General features: G+C 46.3%; 1 protein-coding gene across 3 annotated transcripts in view; it reads right to left on the bottom strand.

Moving 5' to 3' along the window:
* Positions 1 to 5,262: 5,262 nt before the first annotated feature.
* LOC144501480 (uncharacterized) overlaps positions 5,263 to 15,673 on the bottom strand; it is an 83,682-nt gene continuing 73,271 nt past the window's right edge. For all 3 annotated transcript variants that reach the window (XM_078225266.1, XM_078225268.1, XM_078225267.1), the window contains one exon: positions 5,263 to 7,618. In XM_078225266.1, coding sequence (XP_078081392.1) covers positions 7,584 to 7,618 — 35 coding nt within the window. In that variant the 3' untranslated portion in view covers positions 5,263 to 7,583. The remainder of the gene's footprint in view (positions 7,619 to 15,673) is intronic.

The raw sequence follows: 15,673 nt of genomic DNA, 5'->3' as shown, positions 1-15,673 counted from the left end.
GTTTGGGAGATAACAGAAAAAATCAGTTATTTTAAATCTAAAATGGGTAAAGCAGGATCCTATGGATTTGCCAATTTGAAGAGATTCAAGGCTACACAGGCATCTTTGCGGAAAAAAAAGACTGGTTATGAATGATGTACATCAGTTTGAGCACCATTTCTTAATGAGTTTGCATGTTCTCCCTGTGTCTATGGGTTTCCTCCGGGTGCTCTGGTTTCCTCCCACCGTTCAACGATGTACTGTTTAAGTAGATTGGCCAGGCAAAATTGACCCTAATGTCAGGGGGGTTAGCAGAGTAAATGTGGGTTTACTGGAACAGGGTCTGGTTGGGATTGTGGTTGGTGCAGGCATGATGGACTGAATGGCCGCCTTCTGCACTGTAGGGATTCTATGATTCCTGTATCATGCCTATGATCGGAAAACTGATTCTTCCAGACCTGTAAAATATTCATACACTGGTCTCTCAAGGTCATGGTTTTTTATCTGCTCGGACTGTAACACTGACTCCCATGTTTGAGTCTGAGAGATAGCCATTAATTGAGTTGTCTGCTTTCCAAAATGAAAATCCAGGATCTTTGGACCTTATTCAAGAAGTATGATTGTATGTTGTCTCGACGTTGTGAATTCTCCTGGGACCTTCTGTGTGTTTTAGTCTTTTGGTTTTGTACAGCTTCTCGAAATTTCTCATTGGGCTGAAATTGTTGGACATTGATCACACCTGTGAGGGCACTGGCAAGGTCATGATAATGGTCAGTTAGGGTAATGCTTCCCATTGCCTGGAGTGTCCCTGTTTCTGTGCTGTTTCACTAACTGGACAGTGGTGTTTACTTTGTACCATGGTTTTGCTTTCTCCCCATAAAATGGAACTGCTGAAAATGGATTAGCTCCAGGTTCAATTAATATCAGGGAAGATGGAATTGATGCCACAGAAATTTAGATCTTTGTGAGAAGTTTTCTTCCAGGCAACAGCAATCTGTCATTTTCAGTGTGAGGAATCTCAGACAGATTTAATTCTAAAGTATATTAAAATTTGCTAATACTGTGATGGCTGAGCTAAGTATGTGATCTGTTATTTTTAAAAATAGAAGAGATCGGACAGTGGCCAAATGTGTTGCAGTCTAAGGGGTTGTAGTGCATTTGTGTAAATGTATTTATTACAGCAAGTAAGAGACTTCGGTTATAAAAGACTGAAAGTGTGTACATTAACTTTTTCCATCTCAATGAGGATGGCAGCGGTGTATGACCTAGTTCTGGGGAATGAAATGAGGCAAGTGGAGTATGTGAGAAACTGATCATAATACTATCCTTCACTGGAGAGACTTTGACAAACAGTGATCATAATATTAGGTTTCACTGGGGAAACTTTGAGAAAGAGTAATCATAGTTTTAGGGTAGTTATGGAAAAGAACAATGAAGTGTAAAAATAATTAACTGGAGGAGGGCTAACTTCAGTGAACTGAAAAGGGACCTGGACCAGGTGCACTGGAATCAAAAATTGGTAAGCAAAACAGTCATTGAACAATGGAAGGTGCTGGAATAGAAGGGGAGATAGTTCAAGTCCAGAATACAAACACAGGAAGGACATCCAAAGTTAGAATCCTGTGTAAAGTAGTTACAAATAAATCCAATAAGGAATTTAGGGGAAAATATCCTAAAATTTAAGGTGATGCTAGGAAGGAGGCTTGCATGGAGCATAAATGGTGGCTTGTTAGGCCACATTTTATAGCGTGGAACCAGGCTAAAAAAAAGTGCAGAAAAAATCTATAATAGTAAATAAGGAACAGAGTATGAAAATGGATTAGTGGCGAACATAACCATAGAACGATTGATGGCACAGAAACAGACATTCAGTTTACTGTGATCGTGCTGATTGAAAAGAGCGATCCAGACAAATCCCACCCTCCTGGTCTTGCTCCATAGCTCTGAACATGTCCTAGTGTTTTTTTTTAATATGATGAGGTTTCTGCATCCACTACCCTTACAGGCAGCGAGTTCCAGACCCCCCACCATCACCCTGGGTGAAACAAATTTTGCTCTGCTCCCCTGTAACCTTCCTAACTTTAAATCTGTTGCCCTTTCAGGGAACCATAGAATCCCTACAAGCAGAAAAGATTTACTAGGATGCTACCGGGACTTGATGGTTTGAGTTATAAGGAGAGGCTGGATAGACTGGAGTTGGGGGGAGGAAATCTGAGGACCAGGACAGGCTGGAAAAACCCATCACTGGTGTAGTCACGTTCAATCACTGCCATGTTCCCATAGGTCATCTCAAAATGTTTGTTTACAAAAGGCCCTGGCTGTTCCAACATGCACTGCATTACAACAGGAGCACTGCACTCCTGTTCCTGTCTTACACACAAACCCATCACCACTGCACACTAGCTCTTTATATTTTACCATTAGCCATGGATCAGAGCTATCACCCTTGTAAGAATATGGTTATTTAAGTTGGTTTGTTAAGGTTAGATATGCTACAGTAACAAATTTATACAGAAAATATATGACTGGTAAGAGTTGAGAGCAGTTTGCTGATTCCAGAAGAAAAATGGACAGTTGGAGCAGAGAATGTTGATCTCAGGAGTGTTGGGGAACGTTTCCACTGATTCTCCTCCTCCTCTGCGCTCTCTGAAGGAGGCAGCTGCCCAACAAGCACTGCCACCTTGCCAACAACTCAGCAGTGCTAACAATCCTTCAGTAGAACATCTCCATCTTTACCCTGTTTGTGGGGCTGTCGCTTACCTTGTGTCAATCACCTGTTGAAATAATTCTATCCAATGGGCACTGGATAAGTACTCAAAACGTCAGGGTGATTACCCCACCCCATCTCATGCGTCACCCTGCTCAGGGTCATTTCTATACACTTGGCAGATATGGGGCTGCTGGGAATGCCATTCTAACAGCCTGAGCTAAGACAGTCTGGAGGTCAAAATGTTTAGAAAATCCTATAAAATGCAGAAAATACCCTTTGGTAAAGACCCCAATTTCTTACATTCACACATCATAAAGGTGCTTGGTTAACACCAGAGAACTCAGCACAAAATCAAGGCTAGCACTCCAGCGCAGTACTGAGGGAGTGCAGCAAATGTCAGAAGGTACTGCTTTTCAGATGAGATATTAAACCGAGACCTTGCCTGCCCACTCAGCTGGATGCAAAAGATTCCATTGGATACTGGAGAGAGATGGGGTGTTACCTCAGTATCCTGGCCAATATTTATCCCTGAACCGACAATGTTAATGTACATTATCTGATCATTATTTCATTGCTGTTTGTGGGAGCTTTGCTGTACATAAATTGGAATCCATGTGTTAAACTTACCTTGGTGTACAGAGTGAAGGTTGAGAGCTTCAATTCCCAACAGAAGTATTTAGATGTGCACTTACAATGTCAGGGCATACAAGGTTATGGGCCAAATGCAGGAAAATGGGATTAGGACCAAAGAGCCTTTTTATACAGCCTTTGCTGTATACCTCTATGACTCCATAATGGACATCAGACCTTTCGCACATGCGCAGACTGGGAGCAGGTTGTACATAAATCAGCATTTCTATGTTCTTTGGGCCCAACGCACTGTGCAAGATAAACGGCATGAAGATCCGAGTCAGGTGACCGGGAGCAGTCCCAAAAGGAGAATCCCAGAGTGGAGACGGGGCAGGAAAAGTCCCAGTTCAGTCAAAAAAAAGGATCAGAGAAATAGGATCCAAACAGGGAAAAGGTTGCAGGGAGCAAAAAGTGAAGAAGGCAACTGAAGGTTGGTGACTGTGTGCTGCAGTGTTCTGCTCGGCACGGATGAATGTCTGAAGTTGTGTTTATGAGCTGGTGCTTGAGTATTTATTCAGGAATCAGGGAGCAGAATCTCAGGACACAGGATTGAAACCCTGTGAGTTGGGCTGCTGTTGATGCTATTCGAGTTGGAGTGACATTTGGACGGAATTCCAAGGTTAGATCTTCAAAGATGACTTCCTTGTGAAGGAGATGTAGTTTGTGAGATTGGTCGGCTCACAGTGCTTACTGATGCCTGACTGGGTTATTCAGAAATCTGTAGACTGTCTTAGTTGCATTTGCCATTTATTGTGCAGTGTGTTGGGTGGCACGGTGGCACAGTGGTTAGCACTGCTGCCTCGCAGCACCAGGGACCTGGGTTCAATTCTGGCCTCAGGTCACTGTCTGTGTGGAGCTTGCACGTTCTCCCTATGTCTGTACGGGTTCCCTCTGGGTGCTCCGGTTTCCTCCACACTCCAAAGAGTTAGGTGGATTGGCTATGCTAAATTGACCCTACTGTCTGGGGGATTAGCAGGGTTACAGGAATAGGGCCTGGGTGGGATTGTGGTTGGTGAAAACTCAATGGCCAAATAGCCTCCCTCTGTACCGTAGGGATTCTATGATTCTATGTTTGACCACAGCTCACTTGTTAATTCACATGTACCTCATTTATCCTGAATTTTAGAATATAAGATATTGTAAATTGTTTCACATTTCTGACCTTGTATAGTGAAATTTATTTTCAAAACTCATGGAATCTTGTGGCTTTATTCACTGAGGTGTTCAAAGATGTTCAGGGGCGGCACGGTAGCACAGTAGTTAGCACTGCTGCTTCACCGCTCCAGGTTCCCGGGTTCGATTCCCGGCTCGGGTCACTGTCTGTGTGGAGTTTGCACATTCTCCTTGTGTCTGCGTGGGTTTCCTCCGGGTGCTCCGGTTTCCTCCCACAGTCCAAAGATGTGCGGGTTAGGTTGATTGGCCAGGTTAAAAATTGCCCCTTAGAGTCCTGATGCGTAGGTTACAGGGATTAGCGGGTAAATATGTGGGGATAGGGCCTGGGTGGGATTGTGGTCGGTGCAGACTCGATGGGCCGAATGGCCTCCTTCTGCACTGTAGGGTTTCTATAAAAAAAGATGCAGGTTAACATGGACTGGCCATGCTGAATTGACCCTCAGTGTCCTAAGAGGTGTAGGGGCGGGGATTAGTGGAGTAAATGTGGGGTTACGGGTTTAGGATGGGCCTGAGTTAGATGCTTTGTCGGAGAGTTGGTGCAGACATGATGGGTCGAATGGCCTCGTTCTGCACTGTAAGGATTCTATGATTCTCAAACTTTGTCCACTTTAAACAATTTGTCCCTAACTGGATCTCACCAACAACCTGGGGGTTTGGCCAGGGATTGTAACCTGTTCAATGCAATGTGAGAGTGACTACTACACTTCAAAAGTACTTCATTGTCTGTAACGTGAGCTGGAATGTCGTGAGGTGATGAAAGCCATTATAAATACAAGGTCACACAAGGTTTCTGCCTTCTCCCATCATTTATTGAAGATCATTTTAGCTGACAGCCTACAATTATTGCATAAAACTGCATTATCCAATACCCCATTTTCAATTTGGATTCGCACCCAAAGCCTTCATACTTAGAATCATAGAATGGTTACAGCACAGAAAGAGGCCGTTCAGCCTCTTGTCTGTGCCAGCTCTTTGCAAGAGCAATTCACCTTGTCCCCGTTTTCTTGTTTTTCCCCTTAGCCCTGCAATTTTTTTTCTTCAGATAATTACTTCATTTTCTTTTGAAATCTCTCTTACTTTCCCGTACCCAGAATCTTTTATCAATAGAAGTATATCGGTAAACAAAATATATATTGCATAAGATCATTTTAAACTACTCCCTCCTCAAGCCTTTACAGAGAGCAGGAGCAGAAATTTGTTCACTGGCATTTGACATTCAAAAGATTTACACGCTGGTCATCATAGGGAAGTAAAATGGTTCATTTTGCCAACTTTCTCCACCTCCCACCCAAATATGTCAACTTGAGCTAGGGTAACAGTTCTACAGACAATAGCTGCTCCCTGCAATTAAGCCCAAGGGTCCAGTCCACTCTCATAAACTGAAACACACTGACTCATAAGCACAGAAGGCAAGAACCTTATATGATCACATAATGCCTCACAGCTAACCACAAGCCCTATAAAGGTGGGTCGTGAGCAGGAGAGAGAGGGAGAGAGACCAGTGCCTCCTTGCTGGTCCAGGGGCACTGGAACATAGGAATAGGAGCAGAATATTTAGCCCTTTGAACCAGTTCCGTTAGATCATGGCAGATCTGTACGTTATCTGCCTTGTCCGACAGAAACCTGCCAATCTCAGCTTTGGAATTTATCATTGACCCTCAGGCCCAAGAGCTTTTTGAGGGAGAGTTCCAGATTCCAACTCTCCTTTATGTGAAGAAATGCTTCTGAATGGCCTGCCTCTAACTTAAAGATTGTCCCCTTGCCCTAGATTCCCACAGTAGAGGGAATAGTTTCCCTCTATCCACCCTAATAAATCACTTACTCAGCTAGCTAATTTATACAAGCTGTCTGGTAATTTTACCCATTTAGCTCGCAAATCATTTGGAGAATTTGTGCTGCAGCCTCTCAGTTGTGATCAGAACTGAATGCAGTGCTCTAGATGAGGTCTAACCAGAGCTCTGTACAGCTGAAGCATCACTTCTGTCCCTTTATGTTCCAGTCCCTTTAACATAAAGACCAACATTCCATTAGTCCTTTAATTATGTCTTCATACGTTCCCACCAGTTTTAAGTGAGACAAATGCCATGCTTTAATTGGGATCACCCAAATCATTACAGATTGGCAGCAGAGTCATGGAAACTTTTAGTTGCTCTGAACTCAAGCTGAGCTCTAAATGGTGGCTTTGCATTTAAGTTTTCTTCGCCAGTGCATTTGCTGCTACTGAGTGGTAATACTTGGTCCCTGTGCGCAGTGGGCTGTCCTTGAGCCGGGGCAGTACCACCACATTCTCTCCATTTTAGAGAGGCTCACTCAGGATTCCAGTACAAGGGTGTGAAATACTGTCGTGCTGCAGATCCTAGACTGCCCACAGCATCGCTTTGTCTGGTGAAATAATACAAACAGACCCCGCCCCCAGATTAATCCTTTCAATAGCTTGTCATGGTGGGTTTGTAATATTTTTACACTGTGCCCAATCGAAATGTGGAAAAAATACTAAATGGCACAGAGACTCTGTCCGTCTAAACTGGTGTGCCTGCACTACTTTGTACAGTAGGAGGCAGTACTGATAGGTTTCGGTCTGTCACTGGTACAGCTGGCACATGGCAGTAAGTTGACACAAGTTAAGAACATCATATGACATCAGCACAAATACATTAAATAATCCTGGCAATAAGGCTGGAACTGGGAATAGTACAAAACTGCTTCCTGCCCACCATCTGGAGGTAGAGAAAGAGAATGGTGCCCCAAGTGACTTCATGTTAAGTCAAATACCTGTGCTTGACTGGATACAAGAAACAATGCCGATAACTTGGAGACCACCTTTCTGTTTCTCCATTAAAATTCCCCTTCATAAGGAGAATCTGATCACAAGCAGTGACGTCTCCATTAAATTTACAAGTGTGTAGAGATGCCCCTCAGTCCCGTGCTGCAGAGTGATGGGTCCTCCTTGGTTGTTGATGTTTGGTGGTGAATGCGAGGAGTCCTCCATCTTTCCACAGCACACTTGCACAGTCTCTGCAGCATAAATCAGGTCAGATGAGGTAATTGTGCAACAAGGTGACAAAACCAGCTGGCCACCTCCGACATTCCGTCATACGAACCACTCGGTGTGTCGGAACCCTGCAGCTGAAAGATTAGAAGGACAAAGTTTCAACCAAGAAAAGCCTCGGTTGCATCTTATTAATATGTGGGGAGGATTGCCTGGAGTTAACCTCCTTCCACAAGCTTACACAAATTTACAGATAATCACTTCTGTGCAGTTTATAAGCCAGTGAGTTTCAGAGATTGAAATCTCAGGCAGGTTGAGAAGTTCTTTACTCAGTGGAAACCATTATTTTCTTTATTTATTCTTTTAGACATCTTCATGATTTTGAATACCTCTATGAAATCTCCCCTTAAACCTCTCTGCTCTAAGGAGATCACAACTTCTCCTGTCTCCACATAACTGGTCTGCCATCCCTGGTACTATTCTGGTAAAGATCCTTTGCATCCTCTGAAACGTTGTGACATTCCTGCCAAAGTGGGGGGCTCAAAATTGAATACAATACTCCAGCTTCAGAAGCATGCTCACAGGAGCAAACAGCCTCTGCTCCTACTCCTATTTCTTATGTTCTCAGGTCTGACACCTAATCAGTGTTATAAAAGGGACAGTCCAGAGATGATCATCTTTGAGTTTTGCTGTTTGCACTCTATTACTCTCTATTGATAAAGCCAAGAATCTAACATGGTTTTTCAGCACTCTTCTCAATTTGTCTTGGCTCTTCAAAGATTTACACACATATAGCCTCAGCTGTCCTTGTTGTTGCACCCCCTTTACAATTGTACCATTTAGTTTATCAGATCATTAATGTAGATTGAAAAGAACAGTTGTCCAAATAACAATCCTGGGAGGCAGTGGCACAGTGGTATTGATGCTAGATTAGCAATTCAATGTAGTAGTTCAAGATCTGGGGGCCTGGGTTCAAATCCCACCATGGCAGATAGTGAAATTTGAATTCGATAAAAAGCAGGAATTAAAGTCTAATGATGACCATGAAACAATTGTCGATTGTTGTAACAATCCATTTAGTTCACAGGGAAGGAAATCTGCTGTACTTATACTATAGGGACTGCAGCGGTTCAAGAAGGCACTTCATCCCCACCCTCTCAAGGGCAACTAGGGATAGGCTATAAATGTTGACCTAGCCAGTGACACTCATAGAAATCATAGAAACCCTACAGTGCAGAAGGAGGCCATTCGGCCCATCGAGTCTGCACCGACCACAATCCCACCCAGGCCCTACCCCCACATATTTTACCCGCTAATCCCTCTAACCTACACATCCCAGGACTTTAAGGGGCAATTTTTTAACCTGGCCAATCAACCTAACCCGCACATCTTTGGACTGTGGGAGGAAACCGGAGCACCCGGAGGAAACCCACGCAGACACGAGGAGAATGTGCAAACTCCACACAGACAGTGACCCGAGCCGGGAATCGAACCCGGGACCCTGGAGCTGTGAAGCAGCAGTGCTAACCACTGTGCTACCGTGCCGCCCCTAACTTCCTGTAAATTAACTAAAAATATCTATTTTATCCCTCTCGTCTATTTGTTTTTTTTATCTAAACCAATATCACTAGCATCTCCCTTGCTGCTACATTGGCAACATCCTCCCCTCTCTTTTGAAATGGATTACACTGGGCTGGGGGCAGTATCCTGATGAATTGAATAAATAGGGCAGTAAGACAGAACTTTAAATGAAGGATTTCAGAAATGGGAAATTCAAAAGCAGCAATGGAAATGTCGAGACTCTGGGGTAGAGCAGGATTTGAGGTAGAACAAGGAGAGTGCATTGTTTTTCATTTTCAAGGACTCACATGGTTCTGACTACCCTCTCTTTCCTGATACAATTGTAAACATTTTGTGTTGATTCTGATATCATAGAAATCATAGAAACCCTACAGTACAGAAAGAGACCACTCGGCCCATCGAGTCTGCACCGACCACAATCCCACCCAGGCCCTACCCCCATATCCCTACATATTTACCCACTAATCCCTCTAACCTACGCATCTTAGGACACTAAGGGACAATTTTTAGCATGGCCAATCAACCTAACCTGCACATCTTTGGACTGTGGGAGGAAACTGGAGCACCCGGAGGAAACCCACGCAGACACGAGGAGAATGTGCAAACTCCACACAGTGGAGTTTGCCTTGCACGTTTCTTTACATCCTTTTTTTTTGTATTTTTGGATGGCTATTTTAATTTCACGTTCTCTCTTAACTGCCCATGGCTTTCTCTTTTGGTAAGTAAGCAAACTGTCCAGGTACTCCACCCATCTCTTAGTGTCTCCAACTCACACTCCAGCTCAATGACTTCTGAGCCAGAGATTCAAGACAGAAACCTCGACTACAGATGTGATCCTTTGAGATAGTCTCACTATCCACAAGCTCTGACATACTATAGTTAACATAACCTGCTCTTTGTATAATTTAATTATATTATTTATATAGTCTTTAATTATAGATTTTCTTTTGCTTTTTAGATCTATAAACTAGTTCTGTATTACTCTAAATTCCTTTTTGAGCACTTCCCACTGATCTATTGTCATTTATCCATGAACAGATTTGCCCAGTTTAGTGTCTTGTTCCACTGAAATTAGCCTTACCCAAATCTAGAATTTTGTAACCGTCCTGCAGTTCTTCCTTTCAAACACTATTGAACTCAATCATATGATGGTAGGTATTAGTTAAAAGATTGTGTACCATTAGGCTGTTTAACAATTCTCGCTCATTACTCATTACTAAATCTAAACTAGCAGGCTCTAGGGCACAGACACATGATAAAAAAATGCACCACCTCTGACATCTGCTGGTCTTGAATATTTCAAACTATATGAAAGTAGAAATCTTCCATTAAAACCTGATGATCTAATCTCAGTATTTATATAAGCTATTATTTCAGTTACTACAAGGGGCCTATAAACAACTCCCACTAATCTTAAATAATTTTCTATTTCTTGTTATATTGTCTAATATTATGGAAGTAATTTCATCCTCAAATCATTAAGGCTTCTCCTCCCCTCTACCATTTTCCCTAATTTTCCCACAGACCTGATATATTAAGAGTCATAGAGAATATAGCACTGAAACAGGCTCTTCGGCCCAACCGGTCCATGCTGACCAGGGTGCCCTCCCAGCTAGTCCCAATTGCCCACATTTGGCCCATATCCCTCTAATACTTTCCCATCCATGTACTTATCCAAATGCTTTTTAAATGTTGCTATCTCATACCCTCTTAAATGTACTCTTACACTTTTTATCGTCATATAGTTTCCAGTTCTTGCTGCCTTGCATCCAGGTCCCCATAATGGCTACCTTGTCATTGCCGCCAAGATGAATGTGCACCTATAATTCATTCAACATACTGCTTATACTCGTTGTGCTTGAATAAAGAATATTTATTTGGGTCATGCACCTTAACCTGTTCTTCTGCTTTAATGTTTTACTCACATATTCCCTATTTCTCTTCTCCTGGCGTAATTCATTTATACCTTTCAGTTTTCCCTTCATCCACAATTTCAGACAATCAAACCAATCACCTTGATATTTTTTTCCAAGCTATTGCCCAAGCTACCTTTCCACCCGAGCTCAGCCCCACTACTTACTGCCCTTTCTGCTCGGACCCAGGTCCCAGCTTGCTTCAGGTGAATGCCACTCCAGCGGTACATATGAATGCCTCTTTCCCACACCACTCCTTCAACTATGCATTCACCTCTCTTACCAGCTTATCCATAAACCAATTTGCACATGGGTTGGGTGATAATCCAGTGGTCATAATCATTGACCACCTGTCCTGTAATAATTTAGCTCCTAGTTCCTGTCTCTCCAAACAGGACCTGTTTCTTACTCTTGCCTGTATTGTCCCACAATACCCCCTTCACAATATTCTTTCAAGTCAGTTTGATGTTCTTGCTCTGTCATCAAAAAGTTAAAAAACCATTGGGGACTCTCAATCCTGCCTTCTGCCGCTCTACTGATCTTATCCCTCACAATTACCACATTACCCTTCCATGGATGCCATGATCCATATTCTGGCTATCCTTCTGACAGTTTTTATCTTTGTTTGATTTGATTTATTATTGTCACATGTATTTACATACAGTGAAAAGTATTGTTTCTTGTGCGCTATACAGACAAAGCATGCCATTCATAGAGAAGGAAACGAGAGAGTGCAGAATGTAGTGTTACAGTCATAGCTAGGGTATAGAGAAAGATCAGCTTAATGCGAGGTAGGTCCAGTCAAAAGTCTGACGGCAGCAGGGAAGAAGCTGTTCTTGAGTCGGTTGGTATGTGACCTCAGACTTTTGTAACTTTTTCCCGACGGAAGAAGGTGGAAGGGAGAATGTCCGGGGTGCATGAGGTCCTTAATTATGCTGGCTGCTTTGCCAAGGCAGTGGGAAGTGCAGACAGAGTCAATGGATGGGAGGCTGCAGGTATTAAGAAGTTTCTCCATTGAATTAGTTTCTATGGTTTCTCATCCTCCCCATACTCTGGGCCCAACTTTACCATCAAGTTGCGCCCATCTTCGGGCACAAAAACTTGGTAAAGTCGGGCGTGAGGCGAGTAACGCAATCCACGAAGGCCTCCGCGCCCGTTCCCCCTTTACCAAGGGCTAAAATGGCCACGATCTGGACTGCGCCCAAAATGGGCACAAAGACAATTTAAATTGAATTAATGGGTTGGACGTCCAACTTTACCAGCACTTCCCCCTTTACCACCACGTTTACCAATCCCGAATCGGCGCAAATCAGACATGCTCAATAAAAGTCTGATTCGGGCACTCCATCAGTGAGAGTTAGTGAGGAGTGAGCTCTCTGCTGCTCACGGGTGTCCTGTTGTTGCGGCCATTTTCTGTCTCGGGTCTGTGGGGGCTCTCTGAGTATGTGTGTGTGTGTGTGGGGGGGGGGGGGTGCGGTGGTGGGGGGGCTGTTGCTCAGCAGAGTCTCCGATGTCTGACTTGCAGCATGGACCTGGGTCTCGGCACTGACCTCGGGTCTTGCAGTGCTGCTGGGTCATAGTGCAGTCAGCACACTTCCAGCTGAAGGATGTGCACAAAGCCCTTGCAACTTGCACTGCTGCAGCCTCTCAACTTTGCAAGGAGCTGTGATTGTGGGGAGCAAGTGGCTGAGGGAATTGGGGGGGGGGCGGAGCTGTGATTGTGGGGAGCATGTGGCTGAGGGAATTGGGGGGTCTGTGATTATGGGGAGCATGGGGGAATTGGGAGGTATGGACGGTGACTGTTGATGTGCTAGGGGCAGGCAGCGTTCCATAACCTCTACATGTGTTCCTCACCATCTCCCCTCTTCCCCCACCTCCTGCCGTCAGAGTGACAACATGGCTTTTTCTATGCAACCAATCGATCTTGCTGTTCTTTTGGTTGCTGCTGGAGCTGAGGAGGAGGAGGAGCAGGAGGAAGAACTGCGGGCCCAGGAGGCCCGGGCCTTACCACTTCCAGGAACAGAGGGAGACAACCGCCAGAGGCAAGAGGTGGCCGCCATTCACCGGGGGTTATGAGAAGTGTAGGAGGAGGAGGGAGCAGAGACCCCGGCAGTTCCGTGCACGAGTGTCCTTCGAGCAGATGTCGGACACTGTGCGCCGCCGACGTCTCCGACTCTGAAAGGAGACCGTGCAATACCTGTGCAACCTGTAGCAGGGCCTGGCACCTAGAGACCAGTTCATCAATTTCAACCTGGACCAGGCACAGCAGGAAGTCCAGGCTGCAGGGTTCGCAGTCAACGTACAGGAGGCCATCGACTGCACACGTCGCCCTCAAGGCCCCCCTACAGAATCCACGGAGATTTGTAAATAGGAAGGGGTTCCACTCCCTGGATGTTCAGCCAGTGTGCGGCCATAATATGACCATCATGCACGTCTGCACCAGACATCCAGGCAGCGTGCACGACAGCTTCATCGTCAGGAGCTCGGACATCCTGGAGGCATTTAAGGAGGAGCCCAGGCTGTGAGGTTGGCTCCTGCGTGGAGGCCTGTGTCTGAGATGGAGACCCGCTATAATAAGGCCCATGTAGCCACCCACGCGATAGTGAAGAGGTGAATTGGGCTCCTCAAGATGCGATTCTGGTGCCTGGACCGATCTGGTGGGGTCCTCCAATACACCCAGTGATCTGTTCCTGAATAGTGGTCGTGTGCTGTGCCTTGCACAATCTGGCTCTACAGAGAGGTGACCTCGAGGAGGAGGAAGATGTGGAGGCTGACCAGCTGGCCGTCGCTGGGGAGGATGACCAGCAGGAGGAGGAGGAAGAGGAGGAGGATGAGGAAGAGGAACACCAACCAGGCGCTCAAGGGCTGGCAGCCCAAATGAGACATGCGAAGGCGGCAAGGGAGGCCCTGATCACCAGGCGGTTCACTTGCGAGGGGGTTTGTGTCTATGGGTTTCATCCCATCGCCTCACTCCCCCAAATTCTTTCTATATCCTGCACATTGTCATACCAGAGTGGTGGGACTGGGTACTCTGTGTCAGCAGGTTTTTTGGCAGGCAGGAGGGTGATGACAACTTGCTAAGCACCATTATGATGATGCCCTAGGTGCAACCTAGTCTGACTCCTACCTGAGCTTTGCATGCATGCTGACATCTAGGCCCACGTCTGTGTAGTGGATAAGGGATCTGAAACTCCCATACAGGGTCCTGGGGCATGTGGGGTGGGGGATAGGAGGGAATTGCTCATGGGTTCTGGAGAACCAATGGCTTCCTTTTCTCAGTGACACAGCATTGAGGGGCCTCCCCAACTGACATCAACATGAAGCATCCCTCAGGCTGGAGGGATGATCAATGGAAGAGGATTCATAATCGAGACAAATTAGTCACAGGTGGGTGGTGAAAAAACATTTATTTACAATAAAGGTGTTTAAATGCGTGGTGGGTGTCCTCTCGAGGCCCTGGACCTTGAGGGCCCTGGCCTGCTTCCAGATGTCTGGGATGTTTCCATGACACCCTCTTCATCCCTGAGATGGGGGGGGGGGGGGGGGGCGGGGGGGAGAGCGTCAGAAGGTGTAGCCACAGCCACAGTCTCCTGGTTGGAAGGCCGCGGCATGGGCTCAAGCCCTTCCTCTCCCTTGGGGTTCCTGTGGGCTTCTGAGTCACTGCATGGGACAGCGGTGCTTCTACAGTGAGCTCCAGAAGCTCTGGTGTCACCTGGCACTGCCAGTCCTGGAGGACCATCTGCGTCCTACCCATGGTGGTCAAGCCCTCTGTGATGGCCACTTGTTGGGAGCCACCTCTCAATGGCCACAGCAAGTGCCCTTTGAGACTGAGCCACACACCGCAAGCCCTCAGCCATGGCCCTCTGAGACTGGGCCATGTTCTCAACGGCTGCTGCCATAGCCCAGTGTCTCAGCGCTGTCCCGCTGGGTCGCCTGCAAGCTCTCGAGCCTCTCAGCCATGAGCCACAGAATCTCGAGAAGCCTGTTCAGTCCATCAGCTGTGGCCTGCTGTGAGTTGGCCACGGCCCTCTGGGACTCTGCTGTGGCCTCCTGTGACTCGGTCATAGCTTGGAGCCTGCCACTCATGGTGAGGATACCCTGCGCCAGGTTTTCCACTGCAGATGCCACCCTTGCAGTGTTGGCCTGGGAAGCATGTAAGACAGGCAATAGCTGGTCCACCTGAAAGCTTTGGGACTCCTTCCAACAGCCTCGCAGTTGGTCCAGTGTGATCGTCAGTCCCTCCTGCATTCCCTGGCTCTGTTGCTGCATCTCCAGCAGCTGAGGGAGAAGTGATCTCAGAGGATCAGCATGTAGCCTGGGGCCAGCTGAGTCCCTGCCTCCAGCAGGCCCCCACATGCCAGAGGCCTCGGACGTCACCTCTTTCATCCGATGTACATTATCAGATGTGTCGTGCTCACCAGAGAGTGACCCAGAAGCCTCAACACTAACTGGACCCACCGACGTGTCAGTATGGCAGCTGAAGCCAAAATGGTGCCACCCTCGGAGGTCCCTTCACCCATATCCTCCGAGGACTCGTCCGAGCTGTCTGGACGAGGAGGGGCGGGAGCTGCAGCTGTGGGCCTGTAGCCCAGAAGGCCCTGGGGCGTCCGAATCTGTCCCTGCAACACAGGACACAAGGTTAAGTGCAAGGGAGGGAGAGGAATCCAGGATGCGAAATGCATGATTCACATTTCTCCG

The sequence above is a fragment of the Mustelus asterias genome, chromosome 12 (assembly GCF_964213995.1).
Source record: "Mustelus asterias chromosome 12, sMusAst1.hap1.1, whole genome shotgun sequence".
Taxonomy (NCBI): Eukaryota; Metazoa; Chordata; class Chondrichthyes; order Carcharhiniformes; family Triakidae; genus Mustelus; species Mustelus asterias.
This window is presented reverse-complemented; position numbering and strand designations above follow the sequence as displayed.